Below are 24,146 nucleotides of genomic sequence, written 5' to 3'. Positions count from 1 at the left end.
TAAAGGTGAGTTTCTGACCTTTGGTACTTTTGACTTCTCAGACGCTGAGAACTTTAATGGCACCAGGTCCTATTTGGCTGCTTTCCCACCTCATTCTTCACTTTGCAGACCATCTGACAAGCACAGCTACTTTGGTTTCAGAAAGAAACATCAACCACTGAAACTGCCTTTAATATTACAGTCCTGTACAAATTAGAGAAGTTTCATCACAACTCGTTTCTCAAGCAGACGAATTCTTGTAAATTACCTTGTTTGTCTTAATATTAAATGTGTGCTGTTGTTCCAGTGTTCAGGTGCGCTTGTCTGTGCCTAATAGAATTAAATTCTTTGCAAAACACCATCTGTTGATCAAAGAACCTTTATGACTTTACATAATATTATTTCCACCAATTGTTTTCCTCGGGACAAGCATCACAATATATAAACAATATTCATATTCGAATCATGCTTCCTCCTTTGCAGGGGGAAGAGCTCCACTCAAAACCTCTGTGCTCAGCTACCATCACCCATTTTGCAACCTTCTCGAGTTTACCTTTGCTTCTTCAAGGAGGTCTCCTTGTTCCTCGACGATTCACTCTGCTTGCTACATGCCCAGTCCATTGCCATTTTCAACTCTGTGCTCGAAGAGACGGATTATGACCTAGGCTGCCACCAGACGTTGGCCCAGAGGAGACCTTGTTGAAAACAGGCCAAGGGAGAACATTTGCAGAGATGGAATATACTTCTAAAAGGGTGGGGAATGATTGAACACACAAAGAAGTATAATCTCTAAGGTCACTGAAGTTTGCCCTCAAAGTAGACGAATAAAGTGGAGATTCTAAATGACCCTTGGAGGATTATAATGAGACTTCTATAGCAAAACAGGATGACGGCCACAGATGCATCGCTATCTGAAAGTTTTCTCATGGTGTCAGGGATGAGGGGGTTGACAAACTCATCCGATTCACAGAGAACATGAATCTGTTTATTTCGAATTCCCTTATCCAGAAGGAATCGGACAGGAAATGGACCTGGAGAAGATCCAATGGGGTGAGGAACTAAAGCTGTCTACATACTCACAAACTAGGTGCACATGATACAGGACATCTCAACAATGTGAGCACAGAAATAGTCTGGTGGGTCAACAACTCAACATTCAACCATCAGACCTATAAAAACCATCACCATCTGTATGTCTCCACTCACTCTCATTCTGCAGCACTGAAGGTTTTATGTTGTTGTATTTTGCAGTACAATAAGACAACATGGCATCTGCTGTATACAGGCAGTGATCAAATCTGATGATACCTCTTTCATTCAATTTATATTTATACATGGTTTAAAATACTTATTTTCCACACCAGTTTTCAAAGGACGGCGATACTTAATACGATGCATAATACCCAAAACAAGAAAGCAACTTCCTTTATGAGTTACTGTAATAATAATCCTGAGAAATGTAAACATGCATTTGTAGGTTCATGATCAGCTGTCAGCAAGGGCCTTTAAGTGGATGAAATAAAAATAAAATGAAGTGAGGGTTGTGTTTCAGTCAGCATTTGGCCACGTGCCATTTGATTCCCAGACCTGAAAAGAGGGTAGCCATCTCCGTGCCATATTCTGTTACCTGTGGTTTCCAATAAATAATGCATCTCGCTGCAGTTCCCTAAACAAAAGACAAAGCTTCCAATAACAAGACAATTTACTCAAAATATCACTTTACCCTCTTTTGTCTGAATTATTGTTTGCGCCACACACCGCGAGAGGAACAACCCAACGTTGCTTTCACAATCGGGAATCGGAAAGAAAAAGAGTACAGGGTAAAACGTAATTGATTTTAAACTGCTTATCATAACATAGGGGTCAGAGTCGGAGGCAAGTTTTTTTATTATTCTTTGATGGGAGTTATTCGGTCAGACAGTAAACACTTAAGGTTTGCATACAAAACTGAAAGACTAAGCATCACTATAAATATACAAATTCTGACAATGAAATAAAGGGAAGCCTATCTGCTTAAAAACAGTGGCAGAAGAACATTTTTTATATATAATTTATTTTTTACAATCATTAAACTATTATAAATATTCTTATCCCAAATGCCAGAAGCCTAGATTATGAGCCCAATATGGAAAACGGCTATAAACTTATAAACTAGTATAACATTGTACACCAACTGCAAAGCAGAATTCTCATCACTCAGTTGAAAGGTCTTTTTGAACGTGTTGTGTCGAGGCTTGAAAGTTGGGCGTAGATTTAATTCTTAGAATACAGTATGGAAGCTTTCACACTTGCCACATTGCATAACCGACAGCATCAAAAGTAGACCGCATCCGATTTTTTCGTTTGCATGCGTGTTTTTGTCTAACCAATCACATTCCAGCTCTTAGCTGTATCTCCGTGACACAAAACATCAACCAATGCCAATGCTGATGAATTTCTAATTGCAGTGTCAATATATAAACAAAGATTATTACACAACTAATACAAACTACAAGGTCACATTGACACAAGAAAATATATAGAGGAGAAATCGGCCCCAAGATAAATTCCTCTTTTGGTAAAGATCTGTTATAAATCATGATTGTCCTAACTTCAATTGTTTTCTCATGTATATTGTGTTCATGCGGAGCACCCCAACATCCTCCATCATAGCTTCCTTGAGTAGCAGCTGTATGGTACCGAAGGTGATGACAACAAGGAAACTGTGTGTAGTAGAATAATTCGCTCATGTCACCAGGTGATGACTAGGGATTGCCTTTGATGGTTTCATTGTTGGCTTATTCAAAACACTCCTCTATAAGGTCTTATATTAATATTTATTTTTGCACAATTGAGTCTGCTTTGGGGTTCAGTTTCTTTAATTATTTTTCTTCAGTGTGATCAGTTTGTCGAGGGCCTGAAACTGGGTCCCTTGCAAGATGGAGCTCCAGCAAGTGGTATGCAGGGACCCTGGGCAAGCCTTCACTTTAGTTCTACAGGAGGCCTAGGCATTGGAACTGAAGGGCGGAGAAGAGGAAATCGTTACTCAGGGAGTGACTTTGGCTGCACTGCACCCAAGGTCTCAGCCAGCCCCAGGCAATGTTACAAGCGCAGCTGCAGCAAAAGCTCATCAGTCAAGAAGCAGTAGTCGAGCACCTGCTGCAAGAGGAGTGTTGGGGGCCAGGTACAACCAGGAGAGATGGGGCGGAGCCTGTCAGCGTTGGCTTTCCGGTACATTCAAAGTGTTTTCAGCATTTTGAATCAACACAGAATACATGGTGTGCTATTCATATAATGAGCAGTAGTATTGTTAAGCTTTGGAAAAGAACGATTCCAGGTTGTCTTACCATGATCAACATAAAAATGAGTGTACAAAACATTAGGAACACCTTCCTAATATTGAGTTGCACTCCCTTTTGCCCACAGAACAGCCTCAATTCATCGGGGCACAAACTACAAGGTGTCGAAAGCGTTCCACAGGGATGATGGCCTAGGGTGATGCCAATGTGCCCCACAATTGTGTCAAGTTGGCTGGTACTCTCTACTCCGAATAGCTCATTACACAGATGCTCAAATGGACTGAGATCTGGTGACTGGGGAGGCCCTGCAATAATCTGAAATCACTGTCATGTTTGTGATGTTTTGTACACTCAGTGTGTGTGTATAGATAGATGGATAGATAGATAGATAGATAGAGAGAGAGAGAGAGAGAGAGAGAATAAAGCCTAGGAGCCGGACTATCAATAGATACAATTAATAATTAGACAAAGTTGAATACATCTAAATGAGAGGTTAGGTAATTAAATAGCATCTATATTCCAAACTGTGATGTTGGGATGTGTCAGTTGCACCCAGGCTGTATCCAAGAGCAAATGACCAATCTGAACAGAGATCTGCATTAAAACCTCATAGAAAGATCTCTTCCAAAGACCCAGGAGATACCGTAGAAGAGCACATTCATGAATACCATTGTAAAACAATCCACCCGGCAAGAATAGACCAAGATTTCAGCCAGGTGGGCCAAGGGTGGGTCGTGTGAAGTGGAGGCCCGTGAAGGGTCACCATTAAGCAGGAGACAAGGTGTCTAGGTGAGGGCATTGTGAGCTACAGCCAGAACTTCCTGCCGGCTGTTGAGATGCTAATTGTCCGCTGCCCCTGCATGAGGACGGAGGTGTGTAATGGGCCGAGAGAGAGAACAATGAGATCCTGCTCTCCGAGTCGCTGGAGAGAGAGGGAGAGGGCAGCAGGTGAAACACCAGCTCACAGCCATAACCGCAGCGCTGTGCAAAGGCCTGGCAATCTGTGCTTTTCCAGATCAGATATGAGCAAGTAAAGGTCACTTTACCGGTTGATCCAAGTTAAGGGCATCTCAAAAATATATATACGTCTAAATAAAACTAAAAAACTTAAGACACTGATATTACCCCCCTCTCCCAGGTCTCAGCATATACAGCAATTTCCCCCCTCTTCCATTCACCTATTTTTAAAAGAAACTGTCCATCACCACTACTAGTAGGTATTGTTCACCAGCTCAGGCGATGTCTGAAACATTTCCACAGTGAGATGGTGGTCGTAATTTCCACCCGATCATAGAGTCCGGACCCTCCAGGCAATGTGCTCTTCGATCTGTTTAGAAATCAGGAGACTCCGCAGAAACATCTGCCCTTCAGGGATCATGAAAGTGCACTCCTCTAAGAAACCCATCTACATAAAAGATCTCAGGTACACCGTGGTTTATGGTTTCTGTGTTTCAAGAGACGAGACACACGTCAGCTGGGGACAGCCTTTGTCTCGCTAGACTCAGCCTGAGGACAGTACTACTAAATGGATTTTCAGCTCCTGAATTGCAGCCATAGACAATTCAGTGTGTGATATGTTCCACTCTAATCCCATTTGATGCAAACTGCTAGAATTACAAACCTGCTCTCTCTCATTTTATACATTAATTTACCCCTAAGATTCATTAGCAATACAACAAACTCAGCTTGCCCGAGTTAAAGTTCCAGTACAGAAGAACATTATAGTGCACACCAACTTTACAATTTGAGTAAAAAAAGACATACACTGTAATATTCCATACAATCCAGCCTTACAGAGCTATATAGCTATATAGAGATGTCAGTGCTGCATGGATTGGAAACCGATGGACAGGACTTTAAAGCAGAGAGAGAGAGAGAACACAAACCATATAAAATACAAATAAAACATGCACCAAATCATGATATGCTCACACATCAAAGCATTTGACCTGATCATGGTCGGTCAGTTTTTTAATTGTTGAAGATAAATAAAAGACTTAAAAATGTACTACAACTTCTGCTTTATCCGTTTTCAGTGTGAGAGTGATGACTTATGTCACAAGAGAGATTAATTCTCTATGCAGATGTTACATATGGTTCTGACATTAGAGCTACATAAACTTTGTCCACATATATAAATGACAAAATATGATCAGTATAGAAATCCACACTTGGGTAATTAGATTTATAGATATACATTAAATGAGAAGAAAAATAATTATATATAAGAATATACCTGAATAACCTATGGCCAGTAATATATGGGTATCAAAAAGAAGATCACACAATACAATATCCCAAAGTTGTGATTCACATTTTTTGGTATTTGCGTAGATTATCCAGCTTTGCCGAGGATAAAGACACTCTAAACATTTGCATTTGCATTATACCCAAATGTGTATTTCTACATAACAGTTAACCATAACATGCCACTGCACGACTCTGACCAATTGTGCTTCTAAAAGCATTAAATGTGCTGCGGCCATGCAACGCTTGGCTTTATTTACCGGATTTTTAAACAACTTAATGCCAATTTGCAAACTGTATTCAGGTAAGGCACAGAAAACTGTTGCTGGTTCCATTAGCTTTTGTAGGCAGACCTCCCACCACTATGTGTTTGGCATTGCATTCATCATTCATTTTCACTTTTGTTAAGGCCATGCATCAAATGATCAATCATAGTAAAGTGTTTGTTTTAGCTTTGCCCATCTTTCATTGTCACCATCAAAGGTTTGTCTTGTCTTCTTTGTAGAAGAGAAAAAACAGCATTGCGATCCGTCCACACAACGGCTAGGTGCCGGATCGCCTAAATTGTCTGTTACTAATATTTTTGAATTTTTTTTGTATTAAAAGGAAAAACCTGCATTGTCACCAATCTGACCCGAAGTTCACCTTGAGAAGCTGCCATTCCCCATCAGACAGAGCAGCTCAGTTTTCTCCTCAGTACTGTAGATACGACCCTTGCCAAATTACAGGTTTCACAGTGCAGAAAAGGTCCTGTCGCAGCAAGCACGAAGCCGTCCCTCAGTGACATTTTAATGCCGTTAAATAATATCAGATCTTTGACCAACACTAAACAGACTCAGCGGCCTTTTCCACAATATAAATCAATCTTCTTTTTAAAATGCAATCCCTGAAATAATCTCTGCTAAAGGTAACCATAGACTGATTAACCATGACCTGACAATGCAACAATGCTGAAGTTTTGATCATTTACTCACTCCCCCAATGAATAGACATGTGTTGGTGTCTTCTTTTTGTGCCGTTTTTCTGTTGTTTTTCAGTAAAGAAATACACAATGCTCAGACCTATTGCTCAAGAGACCGCTCAGACTAATACAGTGAGCTGTATTAAAAAATAAAAAATAAAAATAAAACAAAATCAAAACAAAAACACATTGATAAGTTACTAGTTTTGGGATGGAGTGCTTCCAGTTTTTAAATATATTTTTAAGGACTGTTTAGAGGGTTTGGGGGATAATAAAATCGCAGAATACACAAAGTTACACAAACAAGGAGGACGGTATAAAGATCGATTCAAAAGAAAATTGAAAACAGTGAAGCTGTAAGATTTAAACTTTGCAGCTGGAGGAGACAGACAGAAGGAGTCTCTCTCTCAGGGAATGCTGTCCGAGATGATGAAAGAGATGCATTCCCTTTAAAAACAACAACAAAAAAATCCAGTGACGGCCACAAAAACGACTTTGAGGAGACATCTGCACCAAAGAGACAGAAAACAGGTGAGAGGTGGAGGGGAAGAACTGAAGCAAATCTCAGAAGAAAAGGGTGTGAGATTCTGAAAGAAAGGACAGAGCCGAGATACCAGGAGGTTATGATAGTGGAGGAGCTGCGAGCCAGGAAAGTGGAATGCTTTTGTTGTTAACATCAGATCTGGGACGTGGAGACGGCTCTCCAGACTGTCTGCTATCATCACTTGCAAGAATCTTTTTGTTTCCCCCCTGGTCACAGATCTCAGGAGGACTGACTCGACCCTAAACAACCGTCCAGTAGGAGTCGCTGTGACAATGCTGCTAAAATAAAACCCTCAGTAGCTCCCCCCACCAGCAAGAGTGAGAATCACAGCTCTGATGCGTGCGCTGACCACAGATCCTACACTGGCCACGCTACACACACACAGCCCACAGGGTACACAGAGCCTGACCTTCACCTCTCGCTGCAATGTCTGTCACGGCACGACACAATCGCCCATCAACGGTTGTGCTCAGCTTGACTTGGAGGCTTTTATGAAGAGGGTTACCGATTCTGCGACTCATCAGACCGACTGTAATTCTTAACGAAGGCCGAACACCTTTCAATCTGAACTCAGTGTCCGAACGCTTCAGCACAACACGGTTTGACACGACACAGCGGCTGGAAGCCCGTGGCGGAGAACCCACATGCGTGTGTCAGAAGAGTCTGCCAGATCCGTATCTATGAGGTGTACAATAACACACCTGAGGAGGTTAGGCAGCTGTTAGAAAGAAAGGTAGAGCAGATCTTGATCACACATGGACTGTATTAATAGTCCTTTCCACACCTGACACAGATATTTTACTATATATGCATGTGCGTTTGTGTGTGTGTGATGTGTATCTATATATACACATCATGTTGTTTCAATTATTAATAGTAAATTATTGTAGTTATTTACTTTTTGGTTAAATGTCAGCAGCTGTTGAATGTGGTTTGTAATTTGGAATACTTTAAATGAGGGGAAAGAAGAAGAATTGAGATAAGAAATAAAAATCTATTTGGTTTTGATTATGGTTTCTATTAATGATTTTTACCCTGTAACATATGTACAAAATATGTTCCATGCACAATATTTTGAATGCATTCCTTTAAATTAAACTTTTCCCACGGAGCAGACATCTTTAAATCGTAAAGTGAGGAATATTCCATTCCATTTTGTGTTATTCAGCGAAGAAATGTTGCACAAAATAACCCTGTTGCGTAAATCATATAGAAATAATCGTCAGTGAAGACCTATCACACCGTCACGATCAAAATGGATTTTTTTTTTCCTTTTGCGAGTCACCTTCTAAAATGTGCACCATCACACTCCAAATACCAGTCAGGCCGAACCAATATACACTACTTAATGCTTTCAAAGCTGAACGCAGCAAACTGTAACTGACATGGAAGTGCTTTTTGTTTTACCCAAAAAGACATATTACGTTTCGCTTTTTTTAGGCTACATTTAGTTCAGCAGCTCTGTATCAACTTATTAGGCTAATGTCAAGCAACATGTGCCTGAAATGTCAAAGCTATCTGAGTGCATATCAAAATAAAGACATGCATAGAGCTTCCCCTGTTGCTGAGATTATGATTGCGTTACCCTGAACTGCAAATGAACCCATTGTGCTTATAAAAGAAGCAGCTGCTCATGCGACTGAAACTATGGTTCATTACAAGTTGACCTCGAATTAAGGAGCAAAACTTCCTCTGTTGTAGTACAACCATTCAGAAATGAATTGGAGTTCAACAATAATCGAAACCAGGACCAAGAGGTAGTGCAGAGAACCTAGTGAACCACTTTGGCAGAATTATTGCAGCGTTTTGTGAACTGACCCCAAAACGTTCCCTTGTACTTATGCAGTAAGCCAGTGTTGCCAACTTTGCTGCAAACAAAAGGCCGATTGTAATGACTTTTTAAGCATATCACTATAAAAGCATTAACCATCATAAATTTTGCACGTTCAAAGCACTATACCTAGGTCAGATGCAGTCGACTAGTTCAAATTCCATACAACCTTTCTCCACATGCGATGAATAAAACAGCATTATTTACTGCTTTCAACTCTGGACCTCTTTCCTGATTATATAACATTTGGACTTGCCTCACCTCATACAAATCTCTTCATGGTGGGGATAGACTTTTTTTTCCCCACCTCTCTGTTACTGTACTGAGTTGCCAACGCCATCTCTTTATCAAACAAGACGACAGTTTTATTCCAATTCTACCACCAACGGCGGCTTTAAAGGTTTCACCTCTAGCCGTTTAGCTTCCCCACTGGATTTGTTCCAAGCGGAGGCCTTTATACGCTCTCCTTGATGTCAGTGTGTGAGGAAATCAGGGATACCGCCCAGAAATGCCGCACTTCTGCCAAAGCAGAGTCACGAAGGGTATTTGCGCTCTGGCAGGTAGTTCCAGCCGGTCGGTATCGTTTGAAAGCAATTTTTATTTATTGCATAATCACAATATAAAGCCAAAGTAATAGTGCGGCAAGTAGCAATGGGTGTCAAAGAGGATTTGGCGAGGTGACGAGTTGCGCGGGTGCCTGTCAGTCTTCAGTTTCCCACATGCGGACGTCTCTGGCATGACAGGGAAAGTGAAACTGTACAAACAACATTTTTAAGAAGTAAATAAGTTGGCTGCTTACAGGTAGGAGTGTCAATTGTGGAAATCAATTTTAAAATACTTTTTTTTAAGCAGGAAAACAATGATTTGAAATTACAATTGGTAACTATAATGGCTAGTTTGTCTTTAGGCCTACTAGAAGCATGGAGAAGACTCTCACTTTCATTCACAATTATTACAACCATAACAATGATGTACAAACATTCAGGAAACTCACAGTGTTTATTCTAGGCTATTCCCTTCCAAGGTAACCTGTAATCGCATGAGAAATCTCTGAGTAATGCCTACTCGGTACTTATGCTTCATAGATCACTGTCAATCAAATTACTCTGCAACAGCATCATTCTTCCTTGTAAACTGCACCTCCCAAGCAACAAGGAATCCACTGCTACAGCAAAGTCTGTGCCTAGTTCTCTACCAGACAGCAAACACAGGATAAATGCCATAATAGTTTAAACTATGCGATCAGAATGTGCATCGATACATAAAAGAAAAAAAAGCGATTCCTGCACAAAGTCAGGCAATATTTCTTACAGTTCTTTGTGCATCACTACAGAAGTGTTTTGTCTGTGGGGGCCTTCAGTGGGGGACAGTGCAATCATTTCTCTCATGGCAAAAGTGACACTGTTAAAGCGGCAAGTTAATAAAAATACAAAAGAACAAAAAATGCATCAAAACGCCACCAGAGATATTAATCTGTCATGTTTGACGTGGTTTTCCTCTGGTGTGGCCTCAATAAACATGTGAGTACCTAGTAATTACTGTGTACATATTTGTACTAGCAACAATTGAGTTTCCTATAAATAACACAATTGCCAACAATTATTTGCTAGATGTTTGAAAGTCGGCGATATGTGAACCATAGCGCCGCAAGAAGAAAGTTCAACAAAGTCTCGAAAAACAGGGTGTTGGAGTGCGTGTTTACGATCTGCCAAAGTGAAAAATAAAAAAAAATCCCTGGCCCAAATCCAAAACCATTAGCGCTCTTCCCTCCGGCCACTGCACGCTCCCATCTGATCCATTACAGGCTTTGTAACTACACCTGCACCAGGGGGGGAAAAAAGAGAAAAGAAAATCCCAAAAAACGAGCAGCCGGGGCCTGTTTTCCAGTTGATCGGTTTTACGTCGCTGTCATCCTCAATCTCCCTCACTGTAAAATAGCCCCGCTTTGGCTGCCATTCAGCCACGGAGAGAGAGGCCTGGCGTTTGAGATGCATTGACAGCATACTCTTTACATGGTGTAATTACAACCAGAAGCCGCACTGAGTGTGAAAGCAACAGATAACATCAGGTCACCCAGCGTGCAGGAGTTCACTGGGAGCAGCAGGGTAAATTATAGTTCCCTGACATGTTTTTATTGCCCTGGCTTTACATCCCGTTCACGTGTTCGAGCAACATCCCGCCTGCCACTTAAACCCCAAAGCCCACCGACGGGATCCTATCGGCCTCAGTGGCACAAACCACCTGTGAGAATGATGCCCATCTTCTCTCTAAAGAGTGCAGGTGAGACGGTGGCTTATTCCCAACAAACTCCCCGTCATCCATGCTGTGGGAGACGGAGGGTGGGGGGGGCGGGGGGAAGGGGAGACGGGGCAACAGGAAGCTCCAGCGAAACATAAGCAGGCTTCCCTCTCCACTTCGGCCCCCGTCCATTGATGAACGCAGATTCTACAATTAGATTTCTCTGTTTTATCTCCAGGTCGTGACCCCGCCGTCTTTGGGAATGTGAACTCTTTTTATTGGTGGTCATCATGCTGTGAGCTGCGAATAACAGCTGGGTGTGGAAGGTGCCGTTGAGTGGGCCAAACATGGTCTGCTTCAATTAACCACAAAACACAAGTCAGTTGAAATTTCACACTGTGTTTAAGATACATGTGTACAGCGGAAAGGGTGCAATCGCTTTTCCCATGTCCTCTTTCTTTTTTGCACCAAATGCTAAAGCAACTGAGGGAAGTAGGCCTATAATTTAAAGCAATAATTACATTTTTAAGACACAGGACTTTTAAAAAGACTTGCAAAGACTTAAAAAAGTACCCAATAGTACTAGATGAGATCACATATAGAGTGGCTTTCATTAAAATTGAATCCAAAACCGAATCAATGAGTTACCATTCTGTGGAGTGAAAGAAATTAAAAAGTGACTTCCTTTATTCACACTCTCCTCTTACCACCCCTAAACCGAGCCCGGTCCGCTCTTCATACATTCGACCCCAGCAGCACTTTTGATTTCTTTCTCACGTGCATGCGTGTGCCATAAAGCGCACATTTCATCCCTTCCCCTGTGATCTGCCATCTGTGTTGTTTGTTTGCTGACCCCTGAGGTAATCCAAATTTGAAAACACAGGGAGGAGCAGTGACAACCAGGAGCCAAACCGATGTACTGTCTGCTGTCAGAAAGCTGAATTTATGACACGTCTCCCCACTTTGAAGGGGCGTTGTGTTTACTTAAGTCTCCACTAACTACTTTGCATGTCCTGGCCCACGACAAGTTACTGACTGAGAAGGGTTTGGATGGCGCTGTCTAACAGGTATTGCTGTGTCTGGTCAGTTTTAAAGTACAGAAACTATTTACTTGGTTGTTTTTTGTGTCATATTTGTTTATATGACTTCAAACACATTTATATTCTTACATGGACTTCAGGACTTACCCAAACAGAGCACAAACTAAAGGAGTGATAGGAAGAGCTATGGATTGGTGGGGATATCAAACCAAAGTACTGCCATATTTGTGGACAATCACTACCACAGAGGACTGAATTGAGTGCTTGTGTGTGAAAATATTGCAACGTTAAATTCAGTGTAAAAATGTATCGTCTCAATAAACACATTAAAAAAAACAATACAAACAAGGTCTCGGCAGCAGCTTAAGACAGGCATTTTACACGCAGATACACACAACTGGAGCAGCCTGCTGACAGCCCAGTCTACGACTTCAATAAATCATTGCTGTTGCTCCAGCCGTCAGAGGTTTCTTTCTGAAGGCAGTCATATACACTGACTGAACACACGCTGTTTGACAGGAAGTCGCACGAGAGTTCAGCACTGGGTCAGCACAGAACCCCCCCAACACACACACACACACACACACACACACACACACACACACACACACACACACACACACACACACACACACACACACACACACACACAGTCCCCCTCCCACCTGAGCAGCGTCCGGGACCTGGCGGAAAGCTGGATAATTCAAACCATTAAACACAAGTGTGACGTCAGCAATACTGTCAAGGGGTGCTCTGTTTGAATGACCGATTCGTGAACTTGTGACTCGACATTTTGTTTGGTTTGGTTTTAAATATGCCCCAACAGCTTTCGCATATATTCATTCATCAAGGAAATAACATCTCACGGCCTCAGTCTTTCAGTTTCTGTATTAAAATCAGCCACATAAGATCCCAAAAGCTCGGAGTAATAACAGTATTTCAAGTTTTTCCCCTCATGAGAGCATAACCGATGTGGGGGGGACATAAAAAAACGATTTATGGCAGAATTCATTGCTGTGTCACAATGGAGATCGTGCTGCAGATAGTTTGTTCTTACTCCGTTGTGCCCTTTATTAAACTCAATAAATCTACTTTTCAAAGAGATCCTCGTTTACAGTGATGCTCTGAAGGTCACTGCAACCAGAAAGGGCTTCCCTTCGCTTTCTCACTGCTTACAGCTTCAGCTCCTTAGCGCCATAGAGAGCAGCTGAAATAAGTACTTTTTGCAATACGTATTGCAATGCAGTATTAAAAAAAACACTTCATATTCACAAAAAGCATGAGAATATTGTTCTCACTCTTTAACACAGAGCAGATTCTCCCAGTTCAGTGTTTGTAATCTGCCACTCTCATCTTTTAGCATGCTTGATCTGCTGTAATTGTAGTATCCTGTGTTTCGATATTTGGTTGTTTATCTGTTGTTGTTGTTTTAAATGGGTGAATTACATAGTCTGTAAACATTCAAAGAGATAGAGAAAACTAAATAATTTAAACACTCTAGATTGTACTTTAAGGCCTTTATATAAAACAACTTCCCCCCCCCTACTGGAAATCTTCCTTCAAGATAAAATCATAGTAAAAAAACAAGGATTACAACTTCAGCTATTAGATGTGCTTGGCCTTCCTGTTCAACCAGATGCCCGAGCCAGTTTTGCCAAAGGGTATCGTTCTTATGTATGGGAAAAAAATACTTGATGTTGACATTTGTTCCCTGAACTGGCATCATATGAACTTTGTACTTATTTGCAGTCTGTCCTTTGTTTCAGTGGGTGACAGTCATTAAAAAAAACCCCATCTAGGTCTTAAATGTTACTACGGTGCCCTCTAGTGGAAATGTTGCGTTTCATGTTATATTTGACAAGAAAGCTGCAAGACTTAGTGCTGTATTTAATGCAAACTCTAATCTAGCAAAGAAACGCAATCACTTCCTCTTGAATAGATCAGGAGTGGATTCATTTCCTCATACAGCAATGTGCTTCAAGTTACATTATAGGAAATAAATACAAATCAAAATGAATATATAACCATATGGAGGTTCACGATAGCCCAGGCCAGTTGCCACAATCACCGCAGTGCAAGTAGTCTGACTGTCCAGCCCAGGGCCATTTCTCTGCACATTTTAGTGTATTCCAAGAACGGCCACAACCAGAGTAATTAAACCAAAGAAGAGCAATACAGACCCTAATTCAATTAAACACTATCAACCTATTTCAAATCTTCCCTTCCTTTCTAAGGTTCTAGAGAAATAGTCGCAATTGAAACCTTTTTTTTTTTTTTTAACTAATAATAATAATATTTCTGACAAATTTCAATCTGGCTTCAGCTCTGCCCACAGTACAGGAACGGTTTTAGTCCACCGACACTTATTATTTTACTAGACTTAAGTGCAGCTTTTGACACAATTGACCACGAGTCGTGATACACCGTTTAGAAAACCTTGGCCTGTCTCACCATGTTCTGTCATGGTTTAAATTAGATCTGACACACCGAGCCCAATAGGTACAGATTAAAGAAAACCACTCAAATGCAACTGAGGTTAAGTACGCAGTATCACAGGGCTCAGACCTCGGACCTATACTTTTTTTATTGCACATGCTCCCTCTACAATTAAAAAAGTATAGACCCGAGTCAGAGTCTAGGTGATCTAATTCGACAACATAATATTAACTTCCACAGCTATGCAGATGACACAATTATATTTGTCAGTAAATCCTAAAGATAACAAACATACAAACCCTAATCTACATTCTGTCCGGGATTAAAACTTGGATAACACGTCATTTTCTTATGCTTAATTCTGAGCAGAAGTCGTTATTTTAGGGGACAAAAATCAAAATATCTATACACTAACAAAACCGAGTAATTATTAAAATTTCACCCCTACGGCGCAAAATCTGGGTGTCATCAGTGACTTCAGAATGTGTTGAGATCTTCCTTCCTCCAGTTTAGAAACATTGTTCAATTAAGACAATTGCTCTCATTACATGATACTGAGAAATTGATAAACACTTGAGTTACATCTATTATTTAGATTGGATTACTGTAATGCCATTGTGTCAGTAGCACAAACAGAGCTATTTCTGCACTTAACAAAAAGACGAACACATCACTCCAGTACTGGCTTCTCTTCACTGGCTGCCCATGTGCTACAGGATAGATTTCAAAGATCTCTTATTAGCATTTAAAGCACTTAAGGGACTGGCACCTCCTTAGGTAAAAGATCTCCGTATCGAATACACTGCAGGTCAGCCTTTGAGATCCCAGGAAGCCGGTTACTTAGTGGTCCTTAAAATACAATTGAAAACTGCAGGAGGTCGAGCATTCAGCTATAGGGCCCCCAAACTGTGGAATAATCTGTCTTAGTCTTTAAATCACAAATGCTTAATTGTATTTGTCCAGCAGGAGACACCATGCATTGCATGACCAGTACCTGAGCACAATTTTCTTCTCGTCTTCCAGCAATAGCCCCCTCTGAGGGGCCGATGAGGCACCTTGTCCCCCACCACGGGAGCCCGACGAGGCACACACACCTACACGAAGGATGGTGAGGGGTATAAACAGTTGTTGTCTGGGGCAGAACGATTAGAGCTAAGAAAATGCGCAGTTGCTGTCGTTACAGATCGGGGTTGAGTATGTTTGTACTGTGTGGGGTTCTGTAGTGGTAGTTCGAACGCTAAGGATGATGGGTATGATAGTTTTTGTTGTTAGTATAAAGGGCTTTCCTGAATTGATGCGATACAGTTTTTCAGTAACAATATATTTAATTAATCTCTCCGTGGCAATTCTGAGAGAGTCTTAGTTGTTTAGAAGAGTCAAGACGTGTCATAATCCTCATTGAATACCCAAAGTGGGGGTCTGTGGTGTTTCGGGATGTGGACGTCTCAACACTTACCCGACAGGATGCAGGGCTGCAGCTCCCGGATCGCCGGACTCCTCTCCCCAGGGCAGGTGGGTCGGCAATCAGTGCGGGTTCAGGGCGGTCACTAGAGGGAGTCTGTTCTCGTATCTGACACACGACCCTCCCCAAAAACTGACACCATCCAATCCAGGAACAGTGACGGTGTTGTCAGCTTCGTAACATTGCAGTTGACCAAGGCTGTATTCGAAACCGCATACTACACATACTACACCAGCCAATGCCTAATATGCAGTATGCACATTGGACGTAGAATGGGAATTTGTAGTATGGTAGGATGTAGGATGGCTTGCTACATTGCTACAATATGGAGTATACAACCAGAGCTCACCACAATGAATACTGCATCCCATCATGCCTCACAGTCGGCCGATGTTCCATTCTCTTTTACTAAAACTATGTAGTGTACTACTCACTAGTCAGAAAATCAGTATGTAGCCTGCAGTGTGCGTTTATGGAGTATGCAGTACGTAGTAGGGTGCAAAGCCGCGTCCAAAACATTACACCACCATCAGTTAGTCCAAATACATGAATATAATAGTATGCGACGACTACCCGGACACTTTTCGATAAAGTCACCGTTTATTCCCATTACCTATTAATCAACTTCTAATACTTACTGACCTAATGAGGCCTGTGCCTGTTGTGCTGTGATGCACGACGCAAGAAGAGCGTGTTGTCAGCAGGTGGTGCAGTTTCCAATACGACAACCCTGTATAAAACGATTTTATAGCAGAGGGGAAAAATGACAAGCGTAGTATCCTTACTTTTGGACCTTTTCCACGCTGGGTGGTTCTGGCTCAGCGGTCAAACATAAACCTGATGTAACATATGCAAGTCTCACAGTCACAGAGCAAAAGAACCAAATCAAAACATTCTCTGGACGCTTTAACTTTGTATGACAAAGATTAATTGTGTGTGTGTGTGTGTGTGTATGTTTTGTAAACATATGTCTAGAAAATGAAAGCCTATTAAGTAGCAGGCATGTTAACAGACTCAAGGTGATGGTAAAGGAATAAGGAATAATAATAAAAAACTAGATATAAAAGGCACCAGTATTGGCACCGCATTGAAAAAAAATACACAAGCAAACGGTGATATTCAGAATCCATCACCCCCATCATCATTAATGGAGCAGTGGCCCTTATTAACATATTAAAGGAGAGGAAATGGACACCAGCTTGACATCTGCTGCCCATAAATGACGCAGGTAAATCCTCAACATTGAGAAAAAGGCAAAAACAAACAAGAGACACGGACACCTGGGAGCCAAGATCGTCCCGATGCCGAAATTATTCAATATTTGTACACGCTTCATTCATTTGTGCCTTTCCCACCCTCTCTCCCGATGCAATTATTTAACACATGCCAACTGCTTGAGACGACCATTTGAGAGGGAAAAAGGTATCATTTTAATTTGTAAAACACATTTACAAAACAATCTTTCAACTTTACAGTGCAAGGTGAAAAGTAAAGATCTGACCTGCAGACCACACCGGTAGAAATCTAGAAAACGATGCTGGGGGTCTCGAACAACTTTGGCAATACACTGACAGCTTGGTCCCGATAAATGACACTTAATGTTCAAGTCCACTGAGGTATAGTCAGTGTAAACCTAAGGCACTGTCCTAAAAGGCACCAAACAATGGCCACTGAGGAGTTCCTATATGATTACCCACAACCCCCTGCCTCACTGACATCACATTTTGGCAGGAGAGAACTCTTCTGAAAAGCACGACCAACACAGTCCAGGCAGCTTTACGGAAAATACTTTGTCCACATACAGGCAGCTTTCTAGGTGCCACCACGCATTGCACATACATGTATTTAGACAGCCACTAAAGGTGCACTCTCAACACTTTATGCTGCATAATGTGCTCGTGGGTGACTTTTCTGTCCAGTTTTGACCAAACAGCCCTTAATGGCTCTGTTGAGATATATATTCATCAGTAGCAGAGCATCTTACTCTATAAAATGTAATTAGATTGAATTAACATTTTTAAAACCCTCTCAATATAGTGCAGGTCTGCCAAATGCATCTTTCACAGCAGGCCTCGGCAGTCCAGGGGTGGACTGTGTGTGCACAAGCGTGTGTGTGTCTCCCCTCAATCCGGCCCACCCAGCAGAGCGCTCGGCAGAGTGGGGAACCTTCCTCATCTCTGTGCTTTGTGTTTGGAGTTTGACTTATCTTCTCCAAATGGATAAACCTGTTTAACACAGAAAAACATAAAACATGAGAGAATTGAAGTCTTCCTTTCAAAGGGTGCAGCTTTTAAGTTTATGATCACTGTAGGGAAATGTGGAGAGCAGATGAGGCGTAGCCCACGGGGGCCGGCTGGAATCCAGCGACACAGCGCTGCCTAACATGGGGTTTTTAGCTTTCCGACACTGAAAACCACTAGCGTGACCTCTGCGCTTTGAATATCTCCTGTGCTGCTGCAGAATTTGTGTGACAGGTGCCTGTGTAGATTAGCATCTCAAAATGCATCTTTCGTGAAGAGCCCTTTAATTTGGTTCTGCTGGTTTCAGAAGCATCTGGTTTCTGTCGAGACTGTCTCCTGCCGTGGCCTGCAATTTGCCATGTAGTCCGCGGCACTGTAAGTAGGGTGCTGACGGATACATATTACCCTTAAGTATCGATATAGTGTGCATATCTTTAAGCTTATTTTTGCTGTAATCAGTGGTTCTTTTTGTGAATAAGGGTGCGGCCAATAGTGGGCGGTTGTGTCTTTGCCTCTTTCTCCACTATGCGCTGATAAACCGGAGTGTGCAGGTCCTCGATGGTCTCTGCGATGGGCTTGTTGAGCGTCTCGGGCAGGAGAAGGTCCAGGCAGCCGGCCGATATACCCGTCAGACCAAACACCACGAACGGCATGGACTGGTGGAGGCTTTTCTGAGAAGGCAACAGAGAGGAAACTGACAAATCTCTGACAAACAAAGCCCTGAAATCTGGACGGTCGTTTCGTGTTTTTCATTCGCTCGATTTCAAATGGATCAAATGTCTTTAAGTGACTTACCATGGAAGGCACGAAAGGAGCGAATATTCCACCAAATCTGCAGGACATCGAGCAAACTCCCAGCCCAGCGTTCCTGTGGAGAGAAAACATTACAAATATGACTATAGTTTTTGTGATCGTATTATTGCATAACTTGGATAGATTTAAATAAAACCCTGTGGGCTACAGTACCTTATCACAGTGGGATAGAGTTCAGATGTGTATATGTACACGATGTTGAAGGCAGCACTGATCATCAGCTTGCCCAACAAAGCCAAAGAAGTAATGTTGATCCAAGAATCTAAAGATATAGAAAGAGAGAGAACAAATAGGAAATGTGGTTCTTGTTTTTAAATTAAAAAATAAAAATAAAGAAAACAGACTGAAATAAGAGTGATGAACCATAACTGAACTCACCAAAACTATCTGATAAAAACATTGTAACCAGACAGGAAGAGCCTGCAAACATCAAGAAGCCAGCTGTTGTTTTCCGTCTTCCTGCCCTTAAAATAAAAGCAAACAAACAAATAAGCGCGTCCCGCCTCAGGCCACGAACAGACAATACAAGCGCACCATTTACAGAGTGTTTGTATGTGTGTTGAAATGATCCCAAACTCCACACCTCAAGGTCGATACCTGACCAGTGACAGACTACAATCTGCTGCAGCGTTTGCATGCCCCACTTATGCAAAACAAATACAAACACATAAGCAAACGACAGCCGTTACCTAATGACACAAGCAGCTTAGTTTCTTTATACTGATCTAATGCACCTCGACTCTCCCCCCGCCATGGGAAATTAATGCAATCCTACTTCATTTCCCGTAAGAAAGGAGCAGAAACACCATCTGAGCAAATACCGGAGACTTCTGAAATTAGAGATGTCTAAAACTCTGCAGCCCAGGGTGACTGTCCCCGTCAGCGCCGATTAAGGCGACCTACCACGGTTTGTTAATGAAGTACATGCAGAGCGGGTAAGCCGGCAGTTCCACAAGGCCGTACATCGCCACGTTTACATAGCGGTTTCCTTTCTGCTCACTCGCGTTCATCGTTAACCCGTAATACACCAAACTGCAGGCATACCTACAAAACACACGAAACAGGGTTAATTCAGAGCACGTTTCCAAATACCGCATCTGTGTCCCGCGTATGCCTCTTCTACTTCAGTTTGTATGAAACGGAAAAACAACATTCAGAGGTAAAAATTTCAGCTACAAGGTCTGTATAGAGAGGCAGACAAATTCCGTGGAATAATTTATTTAATTTACAATTCTCTGTGAAACTGAGTCCTCTGCCGAGTACACCAGACATGCGATTAACTACACACGCAGAGCCCTGGCGTTAATCAGCTGTCGTTATGCTTTTCCAGGCCCCCTTACCAGACGAACATGAGGATGACCGTCCTCCAGCGCAGCACGGGGTGCCTGACCAGGTCCGACAGGCCGTGCTTGGCATCGCCGGTCCTCAGGGCGCCGGCACACGGCTTCAGCTTCACCGTCGCGCCCGCCTTACCGTTTCTGAGCGCCAGGTACTCCATAACTTCTTCCGCTTTCCGCGTGAGCCCCTGAGCGTACAGCCACCGTGGAGACTCGGGGAGAGTCCTGTCGGAGAGGGGACAGAGTCTCCGCTCATCACAGCCACGCACTCGTTTTAAAAACTGCCTGATCTCCCGACACACCTCCCAGCGTGCCGCCGTGCTATCTTTTCATCTGTTATGACATTAACCACTGTACTGTTGAAAATAACAAACCACAACCATCATAAGCACTTTTTGATGATTGCCAATTGTCTGCCTGGTAAAACAAAAACAATTAATCTATGGCAGTTTAAATGATGAACCCTGGGAACTAAAATGTTTTATATGAGGAGAACATTATATCTGAACGTTACATTTGTTTGTTTCCTGAAAAAACAACAGTCGTCCGAGTCCACGGGACCCGCAAAACCTGCAGAACAGCCAGTGACTTACAAACAGAGAAGGAAAAGCAACGCGCCCGGGGAGTTTACAGCGATGGCCAGACTGCGCCAGGGTCGGATGCAGTATCCCAAGGCTGCGAACACCGCTATTCCCACGGCAAACATCATATTGGTCAAGGTACCTGTCAAAATAACACAACATGGCCTGCAAAAAGACATCGTCACCAACAGACACGTGCATGGTGCATTTCATCTAAAGGACAAACCGATTCCCCATTGGGATCTGATTAAGACCTTCCAATTTGTATGTGCTTTGTAGTATTCCCCCTGGTAAGAGGGCAGTGCCCAGTAACGTTGTGCAGCCCACACAAAGGAAACACGTCCAGTGGAATAAATGTAAAATGTGTTGCAATCATTATGTACACTGCCTTGAATTACACTATTAAACAAAATCGACTGGAAAGCATGCCGATAATGCCGAGCAGAGCCCTGCCCTGGCTCGCACGTCCTGGGAGGACATGAGGGCAATCCATTAAGGGTGGCTGAGCTCAGGCACGGCTTTGTGAGACATGAGCGTTCAGCGGCGTCGGCAGGAGCAGCGTTACCTGTCATCGCCCAGTATGATTTGCCCACATACTCCTGTGTCAGCACAAAGGCCACCAGAGCCATGCCGCCATTCATCATGCCCACTAGGAGTCTGGAAACCACAAACACTTCATAACTGGGGGCAAACGCGGTGGCATATCCAAAAAGCACCTCAAAAAGCAAACCTGCTCAAGAGAGGGGGAGAAAAATAATAATAATCACCTCATCGTTAACCAAGCCAAGGACTGCAGAACGGGCTCAGGGTTTTACATTTTAAAACATTAGTAATTATTTCAATGTACAGCTGGGAAATGCTGATGCAGTTACAGGGATGGAAGAAAAACACACGGCACAGCGGGACGGCATTTTGAGGCGTTTCAGGTTTCACAAGCCGCCGGCGTCGAATTGGGGCCTGCAGCAGGTGCGAGATATTTCACGGCCCTGCCCGGACTTGCAGTGCATTTGGTTGTCAAATAACATTGAGTAATAATGAGTCCGTTTGCTTTCCTGCCACTTCATTTCCATTTGTGAAATCGAATACGAAATTAATCCATCCCTGAAACCAAACGTGTGTATGTATGCATGCATGTATATTATACACACACATACATACATACATAAGGATAAGGGCGTCTGCCAAGAAATAAAAATAATAATAATAATAATACATAAACAAACATGCACTGGTTGCGTTTGTGTGGGTTTTGTTTTCATGTTCGTTTCCATTTCATGATTATTTTGTGGTTTAATAGAGCTCCAATAATTTAGGTAGTAGGACACATGGTCAGTTCAACACCCAACTCATTATGAAGGAGTTCACTGGTTTTCACAGATAAAAACTGAATGAAAACCCTTTACCTGAAAGAAACACTGGTCTCCTCCCGATCTTGTCCGAAAGGGGAGCGAACAGGACGTTCCCGATCAGAACGCCAGCGAAGAACACAGAACTGGCCAAGCTCACCTTGTAGGCATTGCGTCCGATTAAAAACCACTGTAAGAGGACACGGCAGAGAGTCACATTACCAAAACCCAAGCCGAGAACACCAGAAAACAGACCACGTGTGCACAATCTGGTATGCATTTGAGTGTTATTCTTTTACAAACAATAGTGCAATTCAATCCAATGTCCTGAAATGAGTGTGTTTGTATCACTTCCAGAAGATGATGCAAACTCAGAACAAAACACTGAAAAGTCTCCTGCTGTTACAGACCCTACACGTCTGCGCAGGCGCTTTTCAGTGTAATCTCTGCCTGCAGGTCAAAAAGCTGCTTCACAAAGCTGCTCTGATCCAACTCACCTCTGTGACGATGGAGCTGAGGTCCTCAAAGACCACCAGCTTGTTGAAGTCCTCCTCATTGCTGGGGGTCTCTGCTGTCTGTAGGTGATACTCAGGAATTGCACCAACCAGGACTATGAGCATGGACTGGCAGGCCATATAAACCTAGGAGAGCAAGACATCGGTGTAAATCCTAGCAAATGCACGCACACATTGCTACAGGTACATGTTATTTAACTGTACGGCGACTTCGATCAAAATGAAATACAGATGAAGTCATGCATCCAACCTTGTTCACTCAATCCGCTGCAAACCTGGACGTCCTGCACGGCTGACACCTTTTTAGTAACTGTTTTTCGCAACACAAACAAACGCAAACCCCGTGCAAAATGTTGTGCCTCGCTTATAAACTACAGACACGCAATGCATGTGAACAGGAGTGATAATCAGAGTATGCACTGAGCCCTACAGAAAGCACTGGTGAAGAAATCACAGCCATTAGCACTATCCTTGTTATCAGCGCCCGGGCCTTGATAGCGCAGTCTGAGGTTAGTGTTTTGCTAGCACGCCGTCGACGCAGGAGTTCACATCTCAATGCAATTGCAGACCTGCAGCAGGACCAGCACAGCGGCCAGTCGTTTCTGGTGCCTCCCGAACTCCCCCACCACATGAAAGGCCTCTTCCAGCTCCATCCCCGAGGCCGACGGCGCCGCACTGAGCCGCTACATGTCCCCGGCGCACTGAGCCCCAGGCCGGCCGTCCCTCCGCCGCGCTGCGCGGACGTGGAAGTGTGACGTGGAGTTCAGAGGACGGCAGGTCGACTCACCACACTAGAGCTGTGCTGCCCCCTAGTGTCCGCAAGCAGTGCTGGGATTATTATATATACACTCACCTAAAGGATTATTAGGAACACCATACTAATAATGTGTTTGACCCCCTTTCGCCTTCAGAACTGCCTTAATTCTACGTGGCATTGATTCTACAAGGTGCTGAAAGCATTCTTTAGAAATGTTGGCCCATATTGATAGGATAGCATCTTGCAGTTGATGGAGACTTGTGGGATGCACATCCAGGGCACGAAGCTCCCGTTCCACCACATCCCAAAGATGCTCTATTGGGTTGAGATCTGGTGACTGTGGGGGCCAGTTTAGTACAGTGAACTCATTGTCATGTTCAAGAAACCAATTTGAAATGATTGGACCTTTGTGACATGGTGCATTATCCTGCTGGAAGTAGCCATCAGAGGATGGGTACATGGTGGTCATTAAGGGATGGACATGGTCAGAAACAATGCTCAGGTAGGCCGTGGCATTTAAACGATGCCCAAGTGGCACTAA

At 42.9% G+C, this 24,146-nt stretch overlaps 1 protein-coding gene across 2 annotated transcripts; it reads right to left on the bottom strand.

The window, feature by feature from the left end:
• Positions 1-17,422: 17,422 nt before the first annotated feature.
• slc22a15 (solute carrier family 22 member 15) lies at positions 17,423-23,600 on the bottom strand. Of its 2 annotated transcripts, none has more exons than XM_066693215.1 (12): positions 23,418-23,600; positions 22,831-22,974; positions 22,391-22,523; positions 21,553-21,717; positions 21,000-21,129; positions 20,410-20,631; positions 19,973-20,113; positions 19,448-19,533; positions 19,223-19,331; positions 19,052-19,124; positions 18,769-18,927; positions 17,423-18,241 (listed from the first exon to the last, which is right to left on the bottom strand). In XM_066693215.1, the coding sequence occupies exons 1-12, from the start codon at positions 23,499-23,501 to the stop codon at positions 18,188-18,190; spliced, it is 1,500 nt and encodes a 499-aa protein (XP_066549312.1). In that variant the 5' UTR covers positions 23,502-23,600; the 3' UTR covers positions 17,423-18,187. The 2 variants fall into 2 exon arrangements, with proteins under 2 accessions (XP_066549312.1, XP_066549313.1); XM_066693216.1 differs by lacking the exon at positions 23,418-23,600 and adding an exon at positions 23,099-23,411.
• Between the last annotated feature and the right edge of the window lie 546 nt (positions 23,601-24,146).

This window comes from Amia ocellicauda, chromosome 20 (assembly GCF_036373705.1).
Source record: "Amia ocellicauda isolate fAmiCal2 chromosome 20, fAmiCal2.hap1, whole genome shotgun sequence".
In the NCBI taxonomy this organism is placed as follows: Eukaryota; Metazoa; Chordata; class Actinopteri; order Amiiformes; family Amiidae; genus Amia; species Amia ocellicauda.
This window is presented reverse-complemented; position numbering and strand designations above follow the sequence as displayed.

Bases quoted from the DNA above. Each gene is read 5' to 3' on its own strand.
- slc22a15 (XM_066693215.1), bottom strand. From the start codon at position 23,501: ATGGAGCTGGAAGAGGCCTTTCATGTGGTGGGGGAGTTCGGGAGGCAC. The intron at 22,975-23,417 runs GTCTGCAATTGC...TTGCTCTCCTAG, and splicing joins CTGTGCTGGTCCTGCTGCAG to GTTTATATGGCCTGCCAGTC. The intron at 19,332-19,447 runs GTGAGTTCAGTT...CTATATCTTTAG, and splicing joins GTTTTTATCAGATAGTTTTG to ATTCTTGGATCAACATTACT.